At 47.0% G+C, this 27,614-nt stretch overlaps 1 protein-coding gene across 1 annotated transcript in view; it reads right to left on the minus strand.

Moving 5' to 3' along the window:
- auh (AU RNA binding protein/enoyl-CoA hydratase) overlaps positions 1–25,975 on the minus strand; it is a 30,079-nt gene extending 4,104 nt beyond the window's left edge. The window contains exons 1-8 of the mRNA XM_072371435.1: positions 25,722–25,975; positions 11,713–11,780; positions 9,240–9,327; positions 8,972–9,058; positions 2,493–2,585; positions 1,249–1,305; positions 832–1,019; positions 605–655 (exon numbers count right to left, since the gene is read on the minus strand). Coding sequence (XP_072227536.1) covers positions 605–655; positions 832–1,019; positions 1,249–1,305; positions 2,493–2,585; positions 8,972–9,058; positions 9,240–9,327; positions 11,713–11,780; positions 25,722–25,932 — 843 coding nt within the window. The 5' untranslated portion in view covers positions 25,933–25,975. The remainder of the gene's footprint in view (positions 1–604; positions 656–831; positions 1,020–1,248; positions 1,306–2,492; positions 2,586–8,971; positions 9,059–9,239; positions 9,328–11,712; positions 11,781–25,721) is intronic.
- Between the last annotated feature and the right edge of the window lie 1,639 nt (positions 25,976–27,614).

Raw genomic sequence — 27,614 nt, forward strand, 5'->3', positions numbered from 1 at the left:
ATAATAATAACAATAACAATGGTAGTCGCTCTCAATATGCAAAATACCTCTCATAATTCATTATTAGTAGGCTAATTGATGAATAAACATCCTGCCGCTGAATATGTTAAAAACATTTTTAAAAAGGAAGGTAACCTGCAGAGGAATGTCTTCTAACAGCTGTCTCTCTGTGTTTATTTGCATACAGCACGGTTAGCGAGATCCGGATCCATGTGGTCACTCAGTACGTATTTAAATAGCGACTCTGAATGGACGGTAAACCCACACTGAAGCCCAGTGACCCAAAGCACGGCCCGCCACTGAGATTCACACACTTCAAGTGTCCGTCCCATTAACCATCAACAGTTCCTTTGCTTTGCAATACTGACAGCTCACTGAATTACTTTGACACAATAAAAAAGTCGGAAGAGTTCTTTACTACATGGAGGAGGAATGAGTATAAAAGGCAACAGCCGATACACTATCAGGCTTTGAATGAGTCCTATGATTCATCACCACCTGCAGTACCAGGTGCGGACAAGAGAAAAATCACAAATACAATCGGATTGTGAAATTGAATCAAAGCAGCAGAATACTGCAAAAGGACTCCTTTGCTGTGACTCACCTCTATTCCTTGGTTGATTGCTAGTTTTGCCATCCTTATTGCAATTGGACCCTGTGGAACCAAAAATCAAAGACTGACTAACCTTTACAAGTTACAAGGTTTAAAATAAGAAGAAGCTTTGATTAAGCCATGCCATCCAACATTAAATCAGATTTTTTCCTTTTGCTATGATATTAGATATTTGTCTTCATATGGTGCTCTGCTCGTTAGTCAGGGAGTCTTATCACCTGAGGGTTGATCTCACGGGAAAGCTCCAGAGCCCGCAGATAGGCAGCATCACCACTGTCATTCTGCTCTACAGAATGATTGACTAGCCCCAGGCGACACGCCTCTTTTCCATCCACTATCCGGGCAGCAAATATGAGCTCCTTGGCAAGAGACACGCCAATAACCCTTGGAAGACGCTGTGTACCACCTAAAAACAAACAGAAGAGAATGTTAGAACAGGTCCTCTTCCACAGATACTGATACCCTCCATCACTTGATGGACAACAAAAAGTACACTACTATCAGAGGGTATCAAATCTAAAAAACACTTTGGAGATGGAGCTCTGACCTAAAGTGTTGCAAAAACCTGAGCTATACTTAGATTTGTGTAACAGCTTAAACATTTGAAGATAATACACAAAAACAAACAGCCTTGCCTGCTCCAGGAATGATCGCGAGTTTCGTCTCAACTAGTCCCATTTTCGCAGAGTTGGCTAAAGAGATCAAAGAGTAGTATTACTACTTCCACACATGCACTTCAACAACCAGTTCTGCTGGTATCAATGTATAAGTGAAATTATTACATTATTTATCAATTGGGCAAGCAAAAACTATATACATACATAGAAACACATCTTAGATTCTCGTTCTTATATTGGGGATTTAAAGATTAGGCACAAGGTTGACATGTCGGACGACCTCTGTTCCTTGAGGTTACAGATGTTTGGTCAGGACAAAAACAGCTACTGTAATCCAACATATTAGTTGTAATAATACATTTTCACAAGGTCAAATGTATAGACCATGTGTGTTTTATCCATCTATTGTTTTTAAATCACTTGCTGCTGAACTCCATCTTCCTCCACTACTTCCCCCAAAACACCACAGCAACAATTCTGTTTTCAATGAATGTCACAATGCTTGCAACATCATTGCTCACCAATTACTGAATGTATATCATAATTTTGTGCGGGCTTGAACTTCTCTACTGTCCCCTTTTCTGAATGGAAGCAGAGATTGGGGAGTTCATAGAGGACTTTCCTATCACTGGTGCTGAGGTCACTGGGATAGCAGCAGGCCCCTGGGAGAAGATGAGATTCACCCTGAGTTTCTTAATGCCATTGATGGAGTTGGGAGTTGTGCCACAACATTGCATACAAGTTGTCAGACTGGGGTGGGTTTTCTTTCCTTTTAATACAAGGGGATCACACTTTACAGTTACCCCAGAAAAGCCAATGTCAGAGTGCTCGACAGAAGAGTCCAGCAGAATGTTTAACCATGGATTCAAGGGAGCAATGTGGTTTTTCATCTTCAGTCATGGGACACTGGACCAGACGCCTTGTGTAAAAAACAGCAGCTTACATATAGGCCAAGAGCAAACTCACAACTTCTAAAAAGTTTGTATACCAAGAAATATTTAGATTTCCAAAACCATCTGCACGCCTAATCTGTGCATCTTTTCTGTATAAATGGAATGTTCAAGAAACCAGTAAATATATATGCATATATCTATCTATACATAGATAGATAGATATATACATATATATTTACACACATACTTTGTCAGTATGTTTGATATTTGTTAGTTTCCCCTTTTGGAGTAATCCTTTGAGGATTACAGTGTGAAACTTTTGCCTAACCCTAACCCTATAACCTCAAAATAAAGTAAAGACAGTCTTACAGGCAATTCTGATATCACAAGCAAGGGCCATTTCCAAGCCTCCTCCTAAGGCAGCTCCATCAATCGCAGCAATTGTTGGTATTGGAAGGTTACCTGTACAAGAGAAAATAAAATCTTATGATCCATAAAAGCCCAATTTTCTTCACAGTACCAGAATGTATGCAGTCATGTAAACATAACATACATACACAAAAGACTAAATTAGATTGAGACACTTTGCATCTCCTTCCTTTGAACCATTCATTAATGAATAAATCGTTAATATTAACATCACTACTATTTCTTAGATGATAACAATAATAATTATAATAATAAAGCACTTCTGTTAATGCAACAAAGTGCTTTACAAGAATGGATAAGGTGAGTAAGAGTTGAATGAATGTCAACAAAACAATAATAGAATGTGTGATAAACATTAAAAATAAGGAATCAAAGTTATTTAGAAAGCACATTTTTCAACATTTCAAAATGCTGTAAACAAAATAATGCACAATAGCAATAGAAAAATAAAAGAAATCAGCAGCCACACAAAAGCAACAGGAAAAAACACCAAGTAAGACCTAATAAAATGACTTCCTAAAAAAAAGTAAGAAATGAAACAATGAAAATACCAAGTGTTTAAAAAAAACACTAAGTTTGTTTGATTGAAATTAAATTAAATGGAAAAAAAAAATTGTTGCAGTATCTTTTTAACAATTATGATAAGCTTTTATTAGTTATGGCAACTGCTGCTGTCAGGAATGTCCTACTGTAGCTCTCTGTATTATAACAGAGCTGAAGAAGCCTCTGACTGATCACCCTCCATTGTTTCAAAACAATGTTCTGTAGAGGGTGGTCAGTGTTCTTCTTTATGTTCTTTAATTTGTACAGCATTCTTCTTTCTACAATCAGGTCCAAAGCAGTCCCCAGCACAGAGCCAGCCTTCTCAGTCTGGCTCTGATGCTGCTGCCCCAACAGATGCTGCAAAGATGATTGCACTCTCCACCACTGACTTGTAGAAGATATGCAACATCTTGGTGCTCAAAGAGAAGGGCTTAAGCTTTCTTTAGGAGCACAGTCTGCCTCGTCACTTCTTCGAGACAGCCTCAGTGTTGCATCTCCAGTCTTGTTTGTCCAGGTAAACACACAGGTATCTGTAGTGATCCACCACCTCCATCTAGAATGTAGACAGTGTTTGGCTTACTCCCCCTAAAATCCACAATCATCTTTTTGATTTTTTCATCTTCAAGATGAGGCAGTTGTTCCCACACCATGCCACAAAGTGGTCGACCAGTTCCCTGTACTCAGCCTCTTGATACACCCAACAACTGCAGAGTCATCAGAGTATTTCTGGAGATAACAGGACTCTGACTTGTATTGGAGGTCTGAGGTGTAGAGAGTGAAGACAAATGGTGAGAGTTCAGTCCCCTGTGGTGCTCCTGTGCTGCTGACCACCTTCTCAGACACACAACCCTTGGGTCTCACAAACTCTGGTCTATTTGTCAGGTAGTCTATATGGGGAGGCCTGGATTTTCAGGAACTACTCAGAGTACCTACTGAATTGTATTAACAGCTCTGGAGAAATCAAAGAACACGATCCTTACAGTGCTGCCTGCTTTGTCCAGATGAGAGTTGGCTCACTGAAGCAGGCAGATGATGGCATCTTCAACAACACCAGGACGATAAGCAAACTGTAGTGGATCCCAAAAAGTGTTCACTTAATTACTGTGGTGAGCCAGTAATAATCTCTCAAAGACTTTCATGATGTGGGGTGTTAGGGCAACTGGTCTGTAGAGGGCAGATGGATGAGATTTCTTTGGTACCAGAATCAGGTATCTCCAACTGAGTCTATTGAAAGATTTCAGACTTCCATCGGTTTGATCCCACTTCGTCATATGCCATACAAAAAAACCCACCTACATTTATTGTCTAAATGCGTTCCTTTTTAGATACAATTTTGGACAGAAATAAGAGCTTGGAAACTGATCTTTAGTTATTTATATGTGCTTTAATTAAGTTGGTGGGTGGACATTGCTCAAGACTTCTTCAGAGAGAAACTGTTTTAAGAAAGTATTTGACGGTAGCTAAAGACCTGGTGTGCCTCACCTCAGTGTGCAAAGAGTTGCATAAAATAGGGGCTCCAGTGACCAATTGCCCTTTGTCACACACTGTGATCGGGGAACAGTTAGCAGGGATCCATCTTTGTATCTCAGTGGTCAGAAGGGAACATACTAAGTAAGTAAGTCTAAGCAGCTTTAGAAGTATCTTTCGAACCCGATTTGTATTTAGACGGCTTCTGCCCAGTTGATCTCTCTGAGCTAACAACAGCAATAGTCTCTTCTAAACCATCAACTTGTATTTTAGACCCAATCCCAACCAGACTGTTCAAGGAGGTTTTCCCCTTAATTGACACTTCCATATTGGATTTGATCAATCTGTCTTTGTTGACAGGATATGTACCTCAGACTTTTAAGGTTGCTGTAATTAAACCTTTACTTAAAAAACCTACTCTTGATTCAGAAGTGTTGGCTAATTATCGACCTATATCCAATCTCCCTTTTTTGTCTAAAGTTCTTGAAAAAATAGTTGCAGCTCAGCTTTGTGATCATTTACATAGAAATAATCTGTTTGAAGAGTTTCAGTCAGGATTCAGAGTGCATCATAGCACAGAAACAGCACTGGTGAAAGTTACCAATGATCTCCTCTTAGCCTCTGATAGCGGACTTGTTTCTGTGCTTGTCCTGTTGGATCTCAGTGCTGCATTTGATACGATCGATCACAGCATTCTGTTACAGAGACTTGAACATGTTATTGGGATTAAAGGAACTGGATTAGGCTGATTTAAGTCAAATTTATCTGATAGATTCCAGTTTGTTCTTGTAAATGAAGAATCTTCCTCACACGTTGGAGTAAGTCATGGAGTTCCTCAGGGTTCTGTGCTTGGACCGATTCTTTTTACTTTATACATGCTTCCATTAGGTAACATTATCAGACAGCATGGCATAAATTTCCATTGTTATGCTGATGATACTCAGCTGTACTTATCTATGAAACCAGATGAAACCTACAGGTTGGTCAGACTACAAGCCTGTCTTAAAGACATAAAGACCTGGATGACTCAGAACTGTCTGCTTTTAAATTCAGACAAAACTGAAGTTGTTCTCTTTGGACCTGAGCGCTTCAGGGAGAAATTGTCTAGTTATATAGTTACTCTAGATGGTATTTCCTTGGCTTCTAGTTCTACAGTGAGGAACCTTGGAGTTATTTTTGACCAGAATTTATCATTTGACGCACATATAAAACTGGTTTCTAGGACTGCCTTCTTTCACCTTCGTAATATTGCTAAAATCAGGAACATCCTGTCTCAGGGTGATGCAGAGAAACTAGTTCATGCATTTGTTACTTCAAGATTGGACTACTGTAATTCCTTATTATTGGGCTGTCCCACATATTCTCTGAAAAGCCTCCAGCTGATCCAAAATGCTGCAACCAGAGTTCTGATGAGAACTAACAGGAGAGATCATGTTTCTCCAGTTTTAGCTTCTCTTCATTGGCTCCCTGTTAAATTCAGAATAGAATTTAAGATTCTTCTCCTCACATATAAAGCTCTTAATGACCGAGCTCCATCATATCTTAAAGATCACATTGTAAGATATTTTCCTAACAGAGCACTTTGCTCCCAAACTGCAGGTTTACTTGTTGTTCCCAGAGTTTCTAAAAGTAGAATGGGAGGCAGAGCCTTCAGTTATCAGGCCCCTCTCTTGTGGAATAAGCTGCCAGTAAATGTCCGGGAAGCAGACACCCTTTCCACTTTTAAGATTAGGCTTAAAACTTTCCTTTTCGATAAAGCTTACAGTTAGGGATGGCTCAGGTAATCCTGAAACATCCCATAGTTAAGCTGCTATAGGCTTAGACTGCTGGGGGACCTCATCTGTCACACCTTTCCTCACTTTGCTCTCTTTTTCCCCCTGTTTAATTTCACAAATGATTTTATGTACATGTGACATTATTCTGGTTATTAACTTGTGTTTCCCTGTTCCAACAGATATCCTTTGAATGGTGTTATGGTGTTTTTCCCCCCTCTTTTCCCTCTTTTCTGTCTTCTCAAACCCCAGCTGGTCGAGGCGGATGGCCACCCTTCCTGGTTCTGGTTCTGCCAGAGGTTTCTTCCTGGTTCTGGTTCTGCCAGAGGTTTCTTCCTGGTTCTGGTTCTGCCAGAGGTTTCTTCCTGTTAAAGGGAGTCGTTCCTTTCCACAGTCCCTTAGGCTCAGGACAGGAGATTGGACTGAAGACAAGTTTCGGTGCAATCTGTTGGTTTCCTTAGCTAGGATATTTTTTGAATTGGCTCTATATGAATTAATTGGATTATGATTACAATGAATTGAATTCCAATTGGCTTGAATTGGACTATATTATTTAAGTGCCTTGAGATGACAATTGTTGTAATTTGGCGCTATATAAATAAAATTGAATAGAAATTGAATTGAATTAAGATTTAGGGGGGGCAAGGCCATTAAAGGCTTTGAAGGTCATTAGTAAGATTTAAAAATCAATATGAAATCTAACAAAAAATGTTTGACTTTAGCATCAAAACTGAAGGTTGAATCAAATAATACTCCTCATACCTTAGCAGTCTGGGTGATATTAATTAAGAGACTACCAAGAGTATAACCAACAGGCCTAAAAGAAGTCATCATTCAATTTGGTGACATTCTTGGCCACTTAGGATTTTGCATAAGAAAGAGAAGGAGTGAGATTAGCAAGGTTGCTGGAGTTTTATCAGCAAGTCAAGCTAAGTTTAATCAGCATAAAAATAGTAAAAAATACATTTAGTCTTGAATAAGCTGAGCTGTTGAGAAGGTTAAGTAAGTCAGAGTGACCAAGGTTCTGTTCGAGATGTATAAGTGTAACAGACCTTGGTCTCGAATTGAGTATTTTAAGTATCTCAAGATCCTGTTCATGAGTGACGGCAAGTCTGAGAGAAAGATGGATTGAGGGTGTGGCACGAGTTTGTTGTTGAGAAAAGGCAAAGCTTTTGATAACCTGTACCATCTCTGGATACCCCAGCAAGAGCTGGGAGGGCTGCTGGGGAGAGGGATATATGGGTTTGTGTCCTGGACCTGTTGCCTCTTCGACCCAGCCTTGCATAAGCAGAAGATAATGGATGACTGAATTGATTTATGAATGGGTGGATGAATGGAGGACACAGAGGAAGGTTGTGTTGACAGTATCAAAAGTGGAACTCAAATCCAAAAGAACCCCCCCCTCCTCTGCACATCGGAGAGACAGCGGGGGAAGCGCTCTCCAGCTCTAGGCATCTGGGCGTACACATCACCGACGACCTCACCTGGAGACACAACACTTCCTGTCTGATTAGGCAGGCACACCAGCGCCTCTACTTCCTCAGGAGGCCGGATTTGGGAGCTCAGTCCTGACATCGTTCTACAGATGTGCGGTGGAGAGCATCCTCTGCTCCTGCATCACTGTGTGGCACGGCAGCTGCTCTGCAGCAGAGAAGAAGGCGCTGCAGAGGGTGGTGAAAGCTGCACAGAGGACTGTGGGACACAGCCTGTCCACCACCACAGACATTTACACCTCCAGATGCAGGAAGCGGGCCTCCCGCATCATGGAGGACCCACTCACCCTGCACACACACTGTATGTCCCCCTCGCCTCAGGCAGGAGGCTGCGGAGCATTAAGAGTAGGACCACCAGCCTGAGGAACAGCTTCTGCCTGGAAGCTGTGAGACTGTTGAACTCTGGTGGACCCCTGTAGTCCCTGCTGGAGGAGCACAACTCCGAACACTACAAATTGTAACTTTAAACTGTCACTTTAATTCTACTTGCACACTACCTCAATGGTACAGGACTGTTGAATTTCCACTTATTTTGCATATTTTTATTTTATCTTGCTTACTGTACATACCCTTCGCCATTTCTTTTCTATTCTATTTTTTTATTGGGCTTGCAGAGTAACTGATTTCGTTTCACCCTATGTTTTAAACATGTGTTGAAATGACAATAAAGAATCTTTGAATCTTTAAGTTACTACTCAGTAATCAGTCACTAAAGGAACAGATTTAGAAAGGTAAAGCAAGTCAGAGCCAAGCTGGTAACCACTAGCAACCCAGCTAAAAACAAACCTGAGACAGCTAGTGATAGCTAGCCAGCTGGAGGGGATCAAATTTCTTTGGAAGTCAGCAAAAACATTTTTGATTGCTACATACAATACGAGCAGTATTTGAGAACTGTACTTTGAAAATTAATATTTTCAAAGCTTGTATGGAAAATCATGGCACAGGGGCAAAAGTTGTGTCATCTTAAGGTGGGAAACCATCCAGATATAAGCACAGACTTGTACCATTATGAAAGTTTTTTTCATCTTTTCAATTCAATGCCTGTGATAATAACACACTGATGCCAAAGAATGGCATGTACACATTCTAGTCAATAAGTCTACAGTTAATGAATTCATATTCTATTGTTATTTCCAGTCTTTACCCAGCTCTGTGATGAGGGCTCTTGCTTTGGATACAAACGGTCCAACTTCACTCTGGTGCATCTTTGCCCTTTCTTTCAAGTCAGCACCTGCACAAAAAGTCAAACAAGCTAAAGTTCTAACTTAGTAAAGAGAGAAGAGTACAATTTGGACTATCATCAAACCTGCTAATTATTACAGAATTGACGCCCATATTACACTCCTTATACCAAGTGAAACATAAACATATTTTAAACAGAAGGAATAAGAACCCCCCCTCCCCCAGCATACCTGCACAGAAGATACCAGGAACCAAACTGCATAAAATAACACTGCGAACGTTGTTGTTCTTCTTGATATCCTCCACAGCCTCACACATCTAAAAGAAGAAAAAAATTGAAATAATTCCCCAAAAACCTGCCCTTAGAATGGAGAGCCCATTTCATATTTCTTATTTCAGCCATATACAGAGTACACAGTGAGACGAAACAACGTTTCGCCGGGAACAAGTGGTGTTACACGCAGCTGTTAAAAGCAGTAGAGACCAGTACAGTGCGCACACACACTCTAAGATACCACAAAAGTAATCAATTAAGTCATTATGAAACAAATGTTTTTATGAATTCATGACCAAAGAGCTGGGGGGTATAATCAAGTCAAGATCCATCAATATATTCAAAGACAGGATGAGACGACACAATTTGCAGTATATATTGGTATAGCTTGATGCTGCATTACAATATGTCTCTTCTGTAAAACTGCCCACACCTTTCACAAGTTCTCATGCAACATGGAGGGAGACCAGATCTCTCTATACGCTACCAAGTTTTAGGAAAATGCCTTTTACCAAATCAACTGTCAATTCCTTTCACAATAACTCTCAATTTCATAGTGTATGTGGTTTTGTTTGTTTGTCTTTTTAAATTCTGTTAGACTAGAAAAAAGAAAAGAAACACCATTCAAAAGTCATGCCAAGACACATGAGGTCTTAGGCTGAATTAGCTTATTAGGCTTCTTATAGACCAAACCGACGTGAAGAACCAGCTGCAACAACACACCACACAAAGGTTACTTCAAACTGCTGATTAGGATATACAATGTAAACCTGCAAAAGGCAAAAGTCTCCGGTGCAGGACGGGGCAGTAATACAAATGTTTAACAAGACTGCATAAATTTAGCAAATAAAATAGGGTAAAACAAGGTAGAATGCTTTGTGTTTTTCAGTAATGTCCTACATAGCTGGTCTCTCTTGAATCATGACTGTTTTAGATAACAAATGAGAAGGATGTGTACGTGAGAAGTTAAGAGAGACGGATGATGCTGCCTGATGGCTGACACTCAGCTTGATGTAGCCCTTTAGGCTAAGCCATAGCCATGATTTGGAAAGGTCCACTGTTAAAAATGGAGAAGCTTTATAAATATAAAGCAGCTGCCTGGCACAAAAAAACAGAAGTATGTATTATCAGTTAACATTCTCAAGTAGGTGACAAAGCAAATAAGAGACAACAATTACGAGGAATGGTAATGTCATGCTTGCACTTGGCTGTGGTGTTTTGGTTGTGTTCTGAGTTTCAGGCGGGGCTGAGCAGGTATCCAGGAAGTCCGGGGCGGAGTCCTGCCAGCACACCTGCTGCTCGTTTAGAGCTGGCTTCTTAAGGATCTGCAGGAGCTCCAGTCTTCATCAGATTGTTCTAACTGTTTCCATGGTAATCAGGCCAACCAGTGTGCCCCAGTGTTTGAAGAAGGCTTTCTGTGTTTAACTGTGCCTCTCTCTGTCTTATCGGTATAACATTGCTTCTCCTGAGATCTTTGATATCCCTGCTGATCCAATTTCTGTGTCTGGACTGACAACCTGCAAATATAGCATTTTCCTGCCTGCCTGCCTGCTCGCCCGCCGCCATCTCGGACAAACCACGCCGCAGCCTGTATCGCTCCCCTACCCGTCCTTCGCTGGACCCCTCCTGGAATCATAGTAAACGCTCACTGAGCGACAGATCATTCATTACTGAATACTCCTGGACCAATCTAGCTACTCCCTCTCTTCTTGGAGATAATCACCGGACTGGATTCTCTGTGGATTTGCCTTTCAACCCACTTCCACTAATAAACCAGTTTTCCTTCCATGTTTCTGTCAGCCTGCTTTTGGGTTCCACCTTGTGTGTATCGGCTATTCTGAACGACTATCTTTTTTTACTGAACAGTGCTACCAACACAAATATGATCATCATTGACGAGTCATCAAAAGAAAACCCACTCTATCTTGAAACTGATTTATTACTGAAACTCTGTCTACAAAAACATTGATAATCTATGGTGTAGTACTTGCCAAAGAAGGTATTACCGTGTACAAAGCAAACTTTTTCTGTGTTTCCATCTACCTCTGTATTTCTTTAAGTAATGAGAAGAAAATAAACCTCTCCAACTCATTTCCCTTGAAAGCTTAGATCAATTGAAATGTTTTTTGGAAGTGAGGTTGTGTGTAGTGAGAAGGCAGTGTCTACACTGGGATAAAAAAAAAAACCTACCTCAACACACATTTTACAATCATAGTTAGGGTATTATGGATAACCATCAGCACTTTCAAATCTCAACAGCGTGTCATGTGGAACTGCCCTTTAAGCAGCTTGATAGGCTGAGTCAACTTGTGTTGGGCTGAGATTCAGAAGCTGGAAAAAAAACAAGTTGACTATTGGTGTCTAATCTTTTATCATGGAATCATGGAGGTAAAAAAAAAATTAAAAAGGAGAAAAAAAGACATACGTACCAGTTTGACAAGATTTTTACTTATAGAATTTTTGGCTTTTGCTCGATTTATCCCAACAACGACAATACCTGAAAGACATTGGTCATTACAGTCATTAGCCATTAACAGGTTATAATACTATATAAATAATAACAGGTAGTAATATTTTAACTGGTCAACTTCAAATAAATATTTTAGCATGATGATGCCAGAAAGGTAAACTTATATCCTCCGTATCAAAGAGGTTTATACAATGAACAGCATAACATCTCCATACTGTTTTTCCAGTTTTGTTCACAAGTAACCGGAGTATTCTACCAGCAGGACACCATGCCACACATCAAGCAATCTGCACCTTTAGAAAGTTAAAGCTAATTAAATCACATTAAAAGACAACAAAATGATTTTAAAAATTTTGTCAGTTCTGGTTTTCTCGCTACCATCCACAAATATTTTTTTTCCAACCAAATTTGAAGAATCAATTTGAGTATTGTTTTCTTCAGTACCACATGCCAGTATAACAGCTTTGCTCTGTCACAGACTTATTTGTTGTCGAGAGCTACAGCTTTGAAAAAAAAGGTAATCGGTCAAAGGAGGCCGGCTCCTTGGTCTAATTCACAGCTGTAGGCTTTGAAACTAACTTCAAACAGAGGTGAAAATTACAAGAATTCTAAGTAGCTTGGGGAAAAAACAGCCAGATTTACTTGTAGTCATCACTGATGAGTTGTTGCTGAAGTTTGCACCGATAGTGGAAGCAACACACATTTCACTCAACTGGACAACAAAGTCGAAAGCTCATTTTGCGGGACGAAGCCAGCTTACGACGGTTCAACCGGTGCAATGAGGACTCACTTACTAAAGCATCACAAACATGTTGCGCTTCAGGAGCAAAAAGACCAGACTGAAAAGCTACGAAAAATGACTGGTTTTGTTGTAGTTAAATGATTATGTGACGGCAAACGACAAGGACAACAAACTGCTTTGGTGATTAATATGGGTTTAATGATGACGTCACGACTAATCCACTTTAAGTGGCTCGATGAGTTGACCTCAAAAATCCCTTAAAATGCCCGTCCCTAGTTTAGAATTTTTCTGTCCGGTTGAACTTTCTAAGCAAACAACAAGAGCAGCATAATTTAAACTATCAAATTCTCTTTTGTCCCAATCAACAACCAGACTATTCAAGATGGCTTTTCATGTAATCAGTTCTTCCATCTTTGATTTGATCAATCAATATTTCTTGGCAGGCTATGCACAGCAAACTAATCTAAATAAACAGTATTGTGATACTCTTGATTTTTGGAATCTTAACCAACTATTGACCTATAATCTTATTTTTGTTTCTAAAATTCTTCAAAAGTTTGTTGCAACTCAATTTTGGGATCATTTGCACAAAAAATCCCTACGATCTCTGACACGAGACTCATGTCTACTTGCCCTGTTGGATTGATCACAACACTCGATTACATGCCTAAACATGTTATTGGTATTAAAGCGACCAAATTAGGCTGGTTTAAGGCAAGATTATCTGGTAGATTTTGATCATGTAAATGACAAGTAAGACGATGTCTTAAAGGAACAGTTTTGTTTTTTTTGCCGTGTGTGATGTACTCATGAGTAGGGATGTCACGAGTTACTGGTTTGACAATTAACCGCGATTTAAAATGCCATGGTTAATTAATCGTTAAGTCTTCTTAAAACTGTCTTTCTGTCTTGGCTTGTAAAAACGTAGATCTATTGTGCCGGTACCATCGACAGATTGGCGACACTTGCCTGGAACAAAAACAAAGTTACACCAGCTGTGCGCTCAGGCAGGCAGCTTACTCACACAAAGCAGAACCAAACAGACAGATGCATGACACACAAAGGATACACAACACATTACCCCCCCCCCCCAAAAAAAATACCTGAAGTCTCCCGGAAATATGGGAGTACTTCGGTTGTCCTAAGAATGGCGAGTTATTACATGACGAGTTGCCCATTTGTATAACTAGAAGTTTCTTCAAAAGGAGGGATTACATGGAACATGATTCAGCACCAGAGGGATCATCATCCAACTATATATGCCCAAGTTACGTAATAAAAAAATAACCGAGTTGATTTACGTTAATGACAAATTATCTAATGAAACTTTGTTGTATTAAATATAAAGTGTGTGTTGTACCTGTACAACTGCATGTGACCAAATGAAACTGTTTAAATGTGAGTTGACTAAAACCGTAAACAAATCAAAGATCAAAGTCTGATACATGTAAATTCATATAAAAGCCGTGGCTCAGTATTTAGAGTGGGTCGTCCAGTAACCGGAATGTTAGCGGTCTCGCAAGAGTGGGAATCAAAGAGAGTGGGAGAGACAAACATCTGTCTCTATGAGGTGTGAGGACCTCTATGAAGTGGGCGGACCTCTATGAGGTGGGCGGACCTCTGAGGTGTGAGGACCTCTGAGGTGTGAGGACCTCTATGAAGTGGGCGGACCTCTATGAAGTGGGCGGACCTCTATGAGGTGGGCGGACCTCTATGAGGTGGGCGGACCTCTATGAGGTGGGCGGACCTCTATGAGGTGGGCGGACCTCTATGAGGTGTGAGGACCTCTATGAAGTGGGCGGACCTCTATGAAGTGGGCGGACCTCTATGAGGTGGGCGGACCTCTATGAGATGTGAGGACCTCTATGAGGTGGGCGGACCTCTATGAGGTGTGAGGACCTCTATGAGGTGGGCGGACCTCTATGAGGTGTGAGGACCTCTATGAGGTGGGCGGACCTCTATGAGGTGTGAGGACCTCTATGAGGTGGGCGGACCTCTATGAGGTGGGCGGACCTCTATGAGGTGTGAGGACCTCTATGAGGTGGGCGGACCTCTATGAGGTGCGAGGACCTCTATGAGGTGGGCGGACCTCTATGAGATGTGAGGACCTCTATGATGAGGTGTGAGGACCTCTATGAGGTGGGCGGACCTCTATGAGGTGGGCGGACCTCTATGAGGTGGGCGGACCTCTATGAGGTGTGAGGACCTCTATGAGGTAGGCGGACCTCTGGGGTGTGAGGACCTCTATGAGGTGGGCGGACCTCTATGAGGTGGGCGGACCTGTATGATGTGGGCGGACCTCTATGAGGTGTGAGGACCTCTATGAAGTGGGCTGACCTCTATGAAGTGGGCGGACCTCTATGAGGTGGGCGGACCTCTATGAGGTGTGAGGACCTCTATGAGGTGGGCGGACCTCTATGAGGTGGGCGGATCTGTATGATGTGGGCGGACCTCTATGAGGTGTGAGGACCTCTATGAAGTGGGCTGACCTCTATGAAGTGGGCGGACCTCTATGAAGTGGGCTGACCTCTATGAAGTGGGCGGACATCTATGAGGTGGGCGGACATCTATGAGGTGTGAGGACCTCTATGAGGTGGGCGGACCTCTATGAGGTGGGCGGACCTCTATGAGGTGGGCGGACCTCTATGAGGTGGGCGGACCTCTGAGATGTGAGAACCTCTATGAGATGTGAGGACCTCTATGAGGTAGGCGGACCTCTATGAGGTGTGAGGACCTCTATGAGGCGTGAGGACCTCTATGAGGTGTGAGGACCTCTATGAAGTGGGCGGACCTCTATGAAGTGGGCGGACCTCTATGAGGTGGGCGGACCTCTATGAGGTGGGCGGACCTCTGAGATGTGAGGACCTCTATGAGGTAGGCGGACCTCTATGAGGTGGGCGGACCTCTGAGGTGTGAGGACCTCTATGAAGTGGGCGGACCTCTATGAGGTGGGCGGACCTCTATGAGGTGTGAGGACCTCTATGAGGTGGGCGGACCTCTATGAGATGTGAGGACCTCTATGAGGTGGGCGGACCTCTATGAGGTGGGCGGACCTCTATGAGGTGTGAGGACCTCTATGAGGTGGGCGGACCTCTATGAGGTGTGAGGACCTCTATGAGGTGGACGGACCTCTATGAGGTGGGCGGACCACTATGAGGTGGGCGGACCTCTATGAGGTGGGCGGACCTCTATGAGGTGTGAGGACCTCTATGAGGTAGGCGGACCTCTGAGGTGTGAGGACCTCTATGAGGTGGGCGGACCTCTATGAGGTGTGAGGACCTCTATGAGGTGGACGGACCTCTATGAGATGTGAGGACCTCTATGATGAGGTAGGCGGACCTCTATGAGGTGGGCGGACCTCTATGAGGTGGGCGGACCTCTATGAGGTGGGCGGACCTCTATGAGGTGGACGGACCTCTATGAGATGTGAGGACCTCTATGATGAGGTAGGCGGACCTCTATGAGGTGGGCGGACCTCTATGAGGTGGGCGGACCTCTATGAGGTGGGCGGACCTCTATGAGGTGTGAGGACCTCTATGAGGTAGGCGGACCTCTGAGGTGTGAGGACCTCTATGAGGTGGGCGGACCTCTATGAGGTGGGCGGACCTGTATGATGTGGGCGGACCTCTATGAGGTGTGAGGACCTCTATGAAGTGGGCTGACCTCTATGAAGTGGGCGGACCTCTATGAAGTGGGCGGACCTCTATGAGGTGGGCGGACCTCTATGAGGTGTGAGGACCTCTATGAGGTGTGAGGACCTCTATGAGGTAGGCGGACCTCTGAGGTGTGAGGACCTCTATGAGGTGGGCGGACCTCTATGAGGTGGGCGGACCTGTATGATGTGGGCGGACCTCTATGAGGTGTGAGGACCTCTATGAAGTGGGCGGACCTCTATGAGGTGGGCGGACCTCTGAGGTGTGAGGACCTCTGAGGTGTGAGGACCTCTATGAAGTGGGCTGACCTCTATGAAGTGGGCGGACCTCTATGAAGTGGGCTGACCTCTATGAGGTGGGCGGACATCTATGAGGTGTGAGGACCTCTATGAGGTGGGCGGACCTCTATGAGGTGGGCGGACCTCTGAGGTGGGCGGACCTCTATGAGGTGGGCGGACCTCTATGAGGTGGGCGGACCTGTATGATGTGGGCGGACCTCTATGAGGTGTGAGGACCTCTATGAAGTGGGCTGACCTCTATGAAGTGGGCGGACCTCTATGAGGTGGGCGGACCTCTATGAGGTGTGAGGACCTCTATGAGGTGGGCGGACCTCTATGAGGTGTGAGGACCTCTATGAGGTGGGCGGACCTCTATGAGATGTGAGGACCTCTATGATGTGGGCGGACCTCTATGAGGTGTGAGGACCTCTATGAAGTGGGCTGACCTCTATGAAGTGGGCGGACCTCTATGAAGTGGGCTGACCTCTATGAAGTGGGCGGACATCTATGAGGTGGGCGGACATCTATGAGGTGTGAGGACCTCTATGAGGTGGGCGGACCTCTATGAGGTGGGCGGACCTCTATGAGGTGGGCGGACCTCTATGAGGTGGGCGGACCTCTATGAGGTGGGCGGACCTCTGAGATGTGAGAACCTCTATGAGATGTGAGGACCTCTATGAGGTAGGCGGACCTCTATGAGGTGTGAGGACCTCTATGAGGCGTGAGGACCTCTATGAGGTGTGAGGACCTCTATGAAGTGGGCGGACCTCTATGAAGTGGGCTGACCTCTATGAAGTGGGCGGACCTCTATGAGGTGGGCGGACCTCTATGAGATGTGAGGACCTCTATGAGGTGGGCGGACCTCTGAGGTGTGAGGACCTCTATGAGGTGGGCGGACCTCTGAGGTGTGAGGACCTCTGAGGTGTGAGGACCTCTATGAAGTGGGCTGACCTCTATGAAGTGGGCGGACCTCTATGAAGTGGGCTGACCTCTATGAGGTGGGCGGACATCTATGAGGTGTGAGGACCTCTATGAGGTGGGCGGACCTCGATGAGGTGGGCGGACCTCTGAGGTGGGCGGACCTCTATGAGGTGGGCGGACCTCTATGAGGTGGGCGGACCTCTGAGATGTGAGGACCTCTATGAGATGTGAGGACCTCTATGAGGTAGGCGGACCTCTATGAGGTGTGAGGACCTCTATGAGGTGTGAGGACCTCTATGAAGTGGGCGGAGCTCTATGAGGTGGGCGGACCTCTATGAGGTGGGCTGACCTCTATGAAGTGGGCGGACCTCTATGAGGTGGGCTGACCTCTATGAGGTGGGCGGACCTCTATGAGGTGGGCGGACCTCTATGAGGTGGGCGGACCTCTATGAGGTGTGAGGACCTCTATGAGGTGGGCGGACCTCTATGAAGTGGGCGGACCTCAATGAGGTGGGCGGACCTCTATGAGGTGTGGGGACCTCTATGAAGTGGGCGGACCTCTATGAGGTGGGCTGACCTCTATGAAGTGGGCGGACCTCTATGAGGTGGGCGGACCTCTATGAGATGTGAGGACCTCTGTGATGAGGTAGGCGGACCTCTATGAGGTGGGCGGACCTCTATGAGGTGGGCTGACCTCTATGAGGTGGGCGGACCTCTATGAGGTGGGCGGACCTCTATGAGGTGTGAGGACCTCTATGAGGTGGGCGGACCTCTATGAAGTGGGCGGACCTCTATGAGGTGGGCGGACCTCTATGAGGTGTGAGGACCTCTATGAAGTGGGCGGACCTCTATGAGGTGGGCTGACCTCTATGAAGTGGGCGGACCTCTATGAGGTGGGCGGACCTCTATGAGGTGTGAGGACCTCTATGAGGTAGGCGGACCTCTGAGGTGTGAGGACCTCTATGAGGTGGGCGGACCTCTATGAGGTGGGCGGACCTGTATGATGTGGGCGGACCTCTATGAAGTGGGCTGACCTCTATGAAGTGGGCGGACCTCTATGAAGTGGGCGGACCTCTATGAAGTGGGCGGACCTCTATGAGGTGGGCGGACCTCTATGAGGTGTGAGGACCTCTATGAGGTGGGCGGACCTCTATGAGGTGTGAGGACCTCTATGAGGTGGGCTGACCTCTATGAGGTGGGCGGACCTCTATGAGGTGGGCGGACCTCTATGAGGTGTGAGGACCTCTATGAGGTGGGCGGACCTCTATGAAGTGGGCGGACCTCTATGAGGTGGGCGGACCTCTATGAGGTGTGAGGACCTCTATGAAGTGGGCGGACCTCTATGAGGTGGGCTGACCTCTATGAAGTGGGCGGACCTCTATGAGGTGGGCGGACCTCTATGAGGTGTGAGGACCTCTATGAGGTAGGCGGACCTCTGAGGTGTGAGGACCTCTATGAGGTGGGCGGACCTCTATGAGGTGGGCGGACCTGTATGATGTGGGCGGACCTCTATGAAGTGGGCTGACCTCTATGAAGTGGGCGGACCTCTATGAAGTGGGCGGACCTCTATGAGGTGGGCGGACCTCTATGAGGTGGGCGGACCTCTATGAGGTGTGAGGACCTCTATGAGGTGGGCGGACCTCTGAGGTGTGAGGACCTCTATGAGGTGGGCGGACCTCTATGAGATGTGAGGACCTGTATGATGTGGGCGGACCTCTATGAAGTGGGCTGACCTCTATGAAGTGGGCGGACCTCTATGAAGTGGGCGGACCTCTATGAAGTGGGCGGACCTCTATGAGGTGGGCGGACCTCTATGAGGTGGGCGGACCTCTATGAGGTGTGAGGACCTCTATGAGGTGGGCGGACCTCTATGAGGTGTGAGGACCTCTATGAGGTGGGCTGACCTCTATGAGGTGGGCGGACCTCTATGAGGTGGGCGGACCTCTATGAGGTGTGAGGACCTCTATGAAGTGGGCGGACCTCTATGAGGTGGGCGGACCTCTATGAGGTGTGAGGACCTCTATGAAGTGGGCGGACCTCTATGAGGTGGGCTGACCTCTATGAAGTGGGCGGACCTCTATGAGGTGGGCGGACCTCTATGAGGTGTGAGGACCTCTATGAGGTAGGCGGACCTCTGAGGTGTGAGGACCTCTATGAGGTGGGCGGACCTCTATGAGGTGGGCGGACCTGTATGATGTGGGCGGACCTCTATGAAGTGGGCTGACCTCTATGAAGTGGGCGGACCTCTATGAAGTGGGCGGACCTCTATGAAGTGGGCGGACCTCTATGAGGTGGGCGGACCTCTATGAGGTGGGCGGACCTCTATGAGGTGTGAGGACCTCTATGAGGTGGGCGGACCTCTGAGGTGTGAGGACCTCTATGAGGTGGGCGGACCTCTATGAGATGTGAGGACCTCTATGAGGTAGGCGGACCTCTGAGGTGTGAGGACCTCTATGAGGTGGGCGGATCTCTATGAGGTGGGCGGACCTGTATGATGTGGGCGGACCTCTATGAGGTGTGAGGACCTCTATGAGGTGGGCGGACCTCTATGAGATGTGAGGACCTCTATGAGATAGGCGGACCTCTGAGGTGTGAGGACCTCTATGAGGTGGGCGGATCTCTATGAGGTGGGCGGACCTGTATGATGTGGGCGGACCTCTATGAGGTGTGAGGACCTCTATGAAGTGGGCTGACCTCTATGAAGTGGGCGGACCTCTATGAAGTGGGCTGACCTCTATGAAGTGGGCGGACATCTATGAGGTGGGCGGACATCTATGAGGTGTGAGGACCTCTATGAGGTGGGCGGACCTCTATGAGGTGGGCGGACCTCTATGAGGTGGGCGGACCTCTATGAGGTGGGTGGACCTCTGAGATGTGAGGACCTCTATGAGATGTGAGGACCTCTATGAGGTAGGCGGACCTCTATGAGGTGTGAGGACCTCTATGAGGTGTGAGGACCTCTATGAAGTGGGCGGAGCTCTATGAAGTGGGCGGACCTCTATGAGGTGGGCTGACCTCTATGAAGTGGGCGGACCTCTATGAGGTGGGCGGACCTCTATGAGGTGGGCGGACCTCTATGAGGTGGGCGGACCTCTGAGATGTGAGGACCTCTATGAGGTAGGCGGACCTCTATGAGGTGGGCGGACCTCTGAGGTGTGAGGACCTCTATGAAGTGGGCGTACCTCTATGAGGACTTCTGTGAGGACTTCTATGAGGTGGGCGGACCTCTATGAGGTGGGCGGACCTCTATGAGGTGTGAGGACCTCTATGAGGTGGGCGGACCTCTATGAGGTGGGCGGACCTCTATGAGGTGTGAGGACCTCTATGAGGTGGGCGGACCTCTATGAGGTGTGAGGACCTCTATGAGGTGGGCGGACCTCTATGAAGTGGGCGGACCTCTATGAAGTGGGCGGACCTCTATGAGGTGGGCGGACCTCTATGAAGTGGGCGGACCTCTATGAGGTGGGCGGACCTCTATGAGGTGTGAGGACCTCTATGAGGTGGGCGGACCTCTATGAGGTGGGCGGATCTGTATGATGTGGGCGGACCTCTATGAGGTGTGAGGACCTCTATGAAGTGGGCTGACCTCTATGAAGTGGGCGGACCTCTATGAAGTGGGCTGACCTCTATGAGGTGGGCGGACATCTATGAGGTGTGAGGACCTCTATGAGGTGTGAGGACCTCTATGAGGTGGGCGGACCTCTATGAGGTGGGCGGACCTCTGAGATGTCAGGACCTCTATGAGATGTGAGGACCTCTATGAGGTAGGCGGACCTCTATGAGGTGTGAGGACCTCTATGAGGTGTGAGGACCTCTATGAAGTGGGCGGACCTCTATGAGGTGGGCTGACCTCTATGAAGTGGGCGGACCTCTATGAGGTGGGCGGACCTCTATGAAGTGGGCGGACCTCTATGAGGTGGGCGGACCTCTATGAGGTGTGAGGACCTCTATGAAGTGGGCGGACCTCTATGAGGTGGGCTGACCTCTATGAAGTGGGCGGACCTCTATGAGGTGGGCGGACCTCTATGAGGTGTGAGGACCTCTATGAGATGGGCGGACCTCTATGAGGTGTGAGGACCTCTATGAGGTGGGCGGACCTCTATGAGGTGGGCGGACCTCTATGAGGTGGGCGGACCTCTATGAGGTGTGAGGACCTCTATGAGGTAGGCGGACCTCTATGAGGTGGGCTGACCTCTATGAAGTGGGCGGACCTCTATGAGGTGGGCGGACCTCTATGAAGTGGGCGGACCTCTATGAGGTGGGCGGACCTCTATTCTGTGTGAGGACCTCTATGAAGTGGGCGGACCTCTATGAGGTGGGCTGACCTCTATGAAGTGGGCGGACCTCTATGAGGTGGGCGGACCTCTATGAGGTGTGAGGACCTCTATGAGGTGGGCGGACCTCTATGAGGTGTGAGGACCTCTATGAGGTGGGCGGACCTCTATGAGATGTGAGGACCTCTATGATGAGGTAGGCGGACCTCTATGAGGTGGGCGGACCTCTATGAGGTGGGCGGACCTCTATAAGGTGTGAGGACCTCTATGAAGTGGGCTGACCTCTATGAGGTGGGTGGACCTCTATGAGGTGTGAGGACCTCTATGAGGTGGGCGGACCTCTATGAGGTGTGAGGACCTCTATGAGGTGGGCGGACCTCTATGAGATGTGAGGACCTCTATGATGAGGTAGGCGGACCTCTATGAGGTGGGCGGACCTCTATGAGGTGGGCGGACCTCTATGAGGTGGGCGGACCTCTATAAGGTGTGAGGACCTCTATGAAGTGGGCTGACCTCTGTGAGGTGGGCGGACCTCTATGAGGTGTGAGGACCTCTATGAGGTGGGCGGACCTCTATGAGGTGGGCGGACCTCTATGAGGTGTGAGGACCTCTATGAAGTGTGAGGACCTCTATGAGGTTTGAGGACCTCTATGAGGTGCGAGGACCTCTATGAAGTGGGCGGACCTCTATGAAGTGGGCGGACCTCTATGAGGTGGGCGGACCTCTATGAGGTGTGAGGACCTCTATGAGGTAGGCGGACCTCTATGAAGTGGGCTGACCTCTATGAGGTGGGCGGACATCTATGAGGTGTGAGGACCTCTATGAGGTGGGCGGACCTCTATGAGGTGGGCGGACCTCTATGAGGTGGGCGGACCTCTATGAGGTGGGCGGACCTCTGAGATGTGAGGACCTCTATGAGATGTGAGGACCTCTATGAGGTGGGCGGACCTCTGAGATGTGAGGACCTCTATGAGATGTGAGGACCTCTATGAGGTAGGCGGACCTCTATGAGGTGTGAGGACCTCTATGAGGTGTGAGGACCTCTATGAGGTGTGAGGACCTCTATGAAGTGGGCGGAGCTCTATGAAGTGGGCGGACCTCTATGAGGTGGGCTGACCTCTATGAAGTGGGCGGACCTCTATGAGGTGGGCGGACCTCTATGAGGTGGGCGGACCTCTATGAAGTGGGCGGACCTCTATGAGGTGGGCGGACCTCTATGAGGTGTGAGGACCTCTATGAAGTGGGCGGACCTCTATGAGGTGGGCTGACCTCTATGAAGTGGGCGGACCTCTATGAGGTGGGCGGACCTCTATGAGGTGTGAGGACCTCTATGAGGTGGGCGGACCTCTATGAGGTGTGAGGACCTCTATGAGGTGGGCGGACCTCTATGAGATGTGAGGACCTCTATGATGAGGTAGGCGGACCTCTATGAGGTGGGCGGACCTCTATGAGGTGGGCGGACCTCTATGAGGTGGGCTGACCTCTATGAGGTGGGCTGACCTCTATGAGGTGGGCTGACCTCTATGAGGTGGGCGGACCTCTATGAGGTGGGCGGACCTCTATGAGGTGTGAGGACCTCTATGAAGTGGGCTGACCTCTATGAAGTGGGCGGACCTCTATGAAGTGGGCTGACCTCTATGAAGTGGGCGGACATCTATGAGGTGTGAGGACCTCTAAAAGGTGGGCGGACCTGTATGAGGTGGGCGGACCTCTATGAGGTGGGCGGACCTCTATGAGGTGGGCGGACCTCTATGAGGTAGGCGGACCTCTATGAGGTGGGCGGACCTCTGAGATGTGAGGACCTCTATGAGATGTGAGGACCTCTATGAGGTAGGCGGACCTCTATGAGGTGTGAGGACCTCTATGAGGTGTGAGGACCTCTATGAGGTGTGAGGACCTCTATGAGGTGTGAGGACCTCTATGAAGTGGGCGGAGCTCTATGAAGTGGGCGGACCTCTATGAGGTGGGCTGACCTCTATGAAGTGGGCGGACCTCTATGAGGTGGGCGGACCTCTATGAGGTGGGCGGACCTCTATGAGGTGTGAGGACCTCTATGAGGTGGGCGGACCTCTATGAGGTGTGAGGACTTCTATGAAGTGGGCGGACCTCTATGAGGTGGGCTGACCTCTATGAAGTGGGCGGACCTCTATGAGGTGTGAGGACCTCTATGAGGTGGGCGGACCTCTATGAGGTGGGCGGACCTCTATGAGGTGGGCGGACCTCTATAAGGTGTGAGGACCTCTATGAAGTGGGCTGACCTCTGTGAGGTGGGCGGACCTCTATGAGGTGTGAGGACCTCTATGAGGTGGGCGGACCTCTATGAGGTGGGCGGACCTCTATGAGGTGTGAGGACCTCTATGAGGTGTGAGGACCTCTATGAGGTGTGAGGACCTCTATGAGGTGCGAGGACCTCTATGAAGTGGGCGGACCTCTATGAAGTGGGCGGACCTCTATGAGGTGGGCGGACCTCTATGAGGTGTGAGGACCTCTATGAAGTGGGCTGACCTCTATGAAGTGGGCGGACCTCTATGAGGTGGGCGGACCTGTATGAGGTGGGCGGACCTCTATGAGGTGGGCGGACCTCTATGAGGTGTGAGGACCTGTATGAGGTGTGAGGACCTCTATGAGGTGTGCTGTTACACTGCTGCACTGGCCAGCTGTCCGGGGTTTTTACCGCAATCTTTAGCAAATCCCCGTGTTGTTAGTATAGTCTGTGGTCCCCACTATCGTCTCCATGCCCAAAACCAAAAAGCTTTAATGACTGAATGACTACTGGCCTTTTGCATTACAATTAGTGGTCATGAAGGTGTTCAAGAGGCAGCTGAAGAGCATCATCATCTCCTCCATTCCCAGCACTACAGACCCACTCCATTTTGCTTACCAGGAAGTTTAGGCAGCGAAGTTGTTTATCTCTGCACAGTTTTATACTTTTAACTTAAATTTTTAACTACCTTGGCACAGTCAGTCCAAAGTGCAGATCACCAAATATCATTTGGCTTCAGCACAACAGATGTCTTCTAACCCTAACCCCTTGAAACAACACTTAGAGTATGGTGTTTTAAGGCTGGGGAGTGGAGAAATGAACAGCCGGTCTCTCCACCTCTTCCTGCGGATGTCCCTTCAAGACTGAAAGCTTTTCCGTACCATGGCAACTGCTTAGCATACCAGGGCAAAAAAAAGCTGACCGAACAACCCATCTCTGATAGAACTATATCAGATTGAACTGTGATTTAGACCCTGAACAAGTAGGAGCTCTCAAAGAATTTGAACAATCAAGATTTCAACAGGATGTTGGTGACTGGTTAGTTTTTCTATGTCCATAAATTGGACGAGTACACTTTGTAATGCTTGAGTGACTATAGTGACTAGAGTTTTTATAACATGGTTTATTTCGGTTTGTTTCATTTTAAAACTCCAGTTGAAATAGTAGTTTTTTTTACAGTGTTAGCGGGATGCAGTCGGAAACAGCCAATCAGGTTAACTTCCTTCGAGCCTGTGATTGGTTGGAATTGTGGCACAAATATAACGCTGTTCCAAGTTGAGCGAGCGCGTGTGAAGGAGTGTAGCAGTGCGCATAGATGAGATCAACAATATGATTTCCTCTCAGTTGTACTCGTGCTCTTTCATATATGAGTAAAACTGAGAGGAAATAATTTTGTTCGGTCTCAGATTGGGGTTTTCTTCGCTCAGATTCAGTTTCAGATTCGTGAAAAGATTTTCTGCACACAATACAGCCGATACGCTCGCAAAATACATTTGTCTGTGCTCAGAGTTCCGCACTGCTCGCGCAGGAAAGAGGCCCAAATACAACGCCATATATTATTGGTTGATCGTCGAATATTACAATCCGATTGGTTTATCAATGAGCGCTGTCTCATTGTTTGCCTGAGCAAACAGGAAAAAAGCCTTGTAAAAATGTCAGTCTGAGCTACCCACATGTATAACTTAGGTTTAATACAGTCATTTACTATCAAACATAAAAGTGTGGGGTTTTTTTGGTCTGACAAACGTCACGGCACCAAAAACACGTCATTTCCGTTCAAAGCAAAATAACAGATTTCCCAACACAAGCATTGACGGGGGCTGGAGCTGAATCTCACCGGTGTCCTCTCCGTCCAAGTACCTGACTCTCAGGTCAGCCTTCGGGTCGGAGCTGTAGTGTCGCGCGGCTGCACGGCTGCCGCTGGGACGCGGACCGGGAACAGCGCGTGCCGTGGCGCCGAGGAACGAGGCTGTCATCCTGCACGCCCAGTCCCGGTCCACCGCGCACACACCAATGTTTTTCCACAAACGTCCCACGACAAGCGCCATGTTGACGAGCTGCAGTGCTGTCTGACTTTCAACTTTGAACCAAGTCACGTGCAGCAATCACGTGATGCACGCACGGGAGGCTAAGCGATAGAGGATTTAAGTTTCTTATTTCCTCTCAAAAATAACCATTTCTCTGTGTATGAGTGACCGTGTCAGACGGTAGAAGTTATTATTGAATCTAATGTTGATAAGAAACATTTAGTCATTTTTCTACAGCCGTCGTACATTCCCCGAGAATTACTCTTTTACGAAAAGAAGAAGAAAACAATGCCCTGCAACAATACCAAATCTTTTTTTTTAAATTTCCATCCATTTTCTATATTTCTATATCCCAATTTAGGGTTGCGGGGCGGGGCCGGAGGCTGTCCCTCCCAGCTGTCATTGGGTGAGAGGCAGGGTGCACCTGGACAGGTGGCCAGTTCATCACAGAGACACACAACCACCCACACGACTTAGAGTCACCTGTGAAGCTGACATGTTTTTAAAATGAAGAGCCCTCAGGTCATCGGGGCTGCTCTCTTATTTATTCCCAAAGCGCAGACTAAAAGATACGGAGAAACATATCTTTTAGTTTTTATGGAACAGCCTTCCTGAAGACCTGAGGCCAGCTGGGAGTGTTGACATCTTTAGAAGAAAGCTTAAACCTTTTCAGTAAAGTTTTACTTAAATATCTTATTAGTTTTCATAGTCAATATTTTACATTAATTTCCTTCTTAGTCTCGTGTCAAAACTAGTTTTATCATTTTCTTATTTATTAATGACTTATTCAACACATTTATATTTTTGTTCTATGAATGAATTTATTTTGATATCTAACCCATGTTTTTTATAAAATCTTCTCCATTCCATTGTTCTAGTGTTTTTTATCTTTTATCGTATCTATTTGAACTCTCTTTAATTCAAACCTCCAGTGTTCCTGCTGTCGCTGAGGGTTAAGACAGCACTTTTTATGCCCATGTGGGACTTGTGGCTTGGGGAACTGGATGGCTAAAGTGGTGTTTTTAAAAAATATATATTCTATTGGCTATGTGGAGCACTTTGTGTTGCACCTTTTTATGTTTGAACAGTGCTTTAGAAATAAAGATTGATTGATTGATGCATGTTTTTGGAAGGTGGGGGTCTGGAAGCCCCGGAGAGAACCCGCACATTCACGGGGGAACCTTGAGCCCTCTTGCAGTGACGGTGCTAACCACCACACCTCTGTGCAGCCCCCCTTTTTCAAACCAAAATATGGGCCAGAAAGAAGTCAGATGAACATGACTGATGTCTGTGCAAAGGCCAGAGTCTGAACTGAAGTGACCTGGAGCAGGGGCTCACGTGGCTTCAGCGTGAAGGAACACATTGTGTCCATCCTAAAAGACCATTTTCACAGCAGAACGTAGACTTGTCACAGCATGAAAAGTTGGGCTGTTCCTTGGGAGTAAACTGTGACACTGTAGCACAGCACAGCCCCCCCTGCTGAATGATCCATCATCACTACAGCTGTGCAGCTCCTGCCATGACAGGTGAACGGGCGTCTATTAAAGGGAGGGAACTGCTTTTACTTGGCTTTACTTTGTGTTCTTCTTTTGCTTCTAATCTGTCTCAGCTTATGTAGAAGGCTGATGCAAGCTTTGATCTTCTAATGCAGCTGTTGCTACCGAACACAGTTCTCCCATCACTGCATGGCCACACCTCTCCTG

The sequence above is a fragment of the Leuresthes tenuis genome, unplaced genomic scaffold (genome assembly GCF_036924035.1).
Source record: "Leuresthes tenuis unplaced genomic scaffold, fLeuTen1.0.hap1 SCAF_19, whole genome shotgun sequence".
NCBI classification, from domain to species: domain Eukaryota; kingdom Metazoa; phylum Chordata; class Actinopteri; order Atheriniformes; family Atherinopsidae; genus Leuresthes; species Leuresthes tenuis.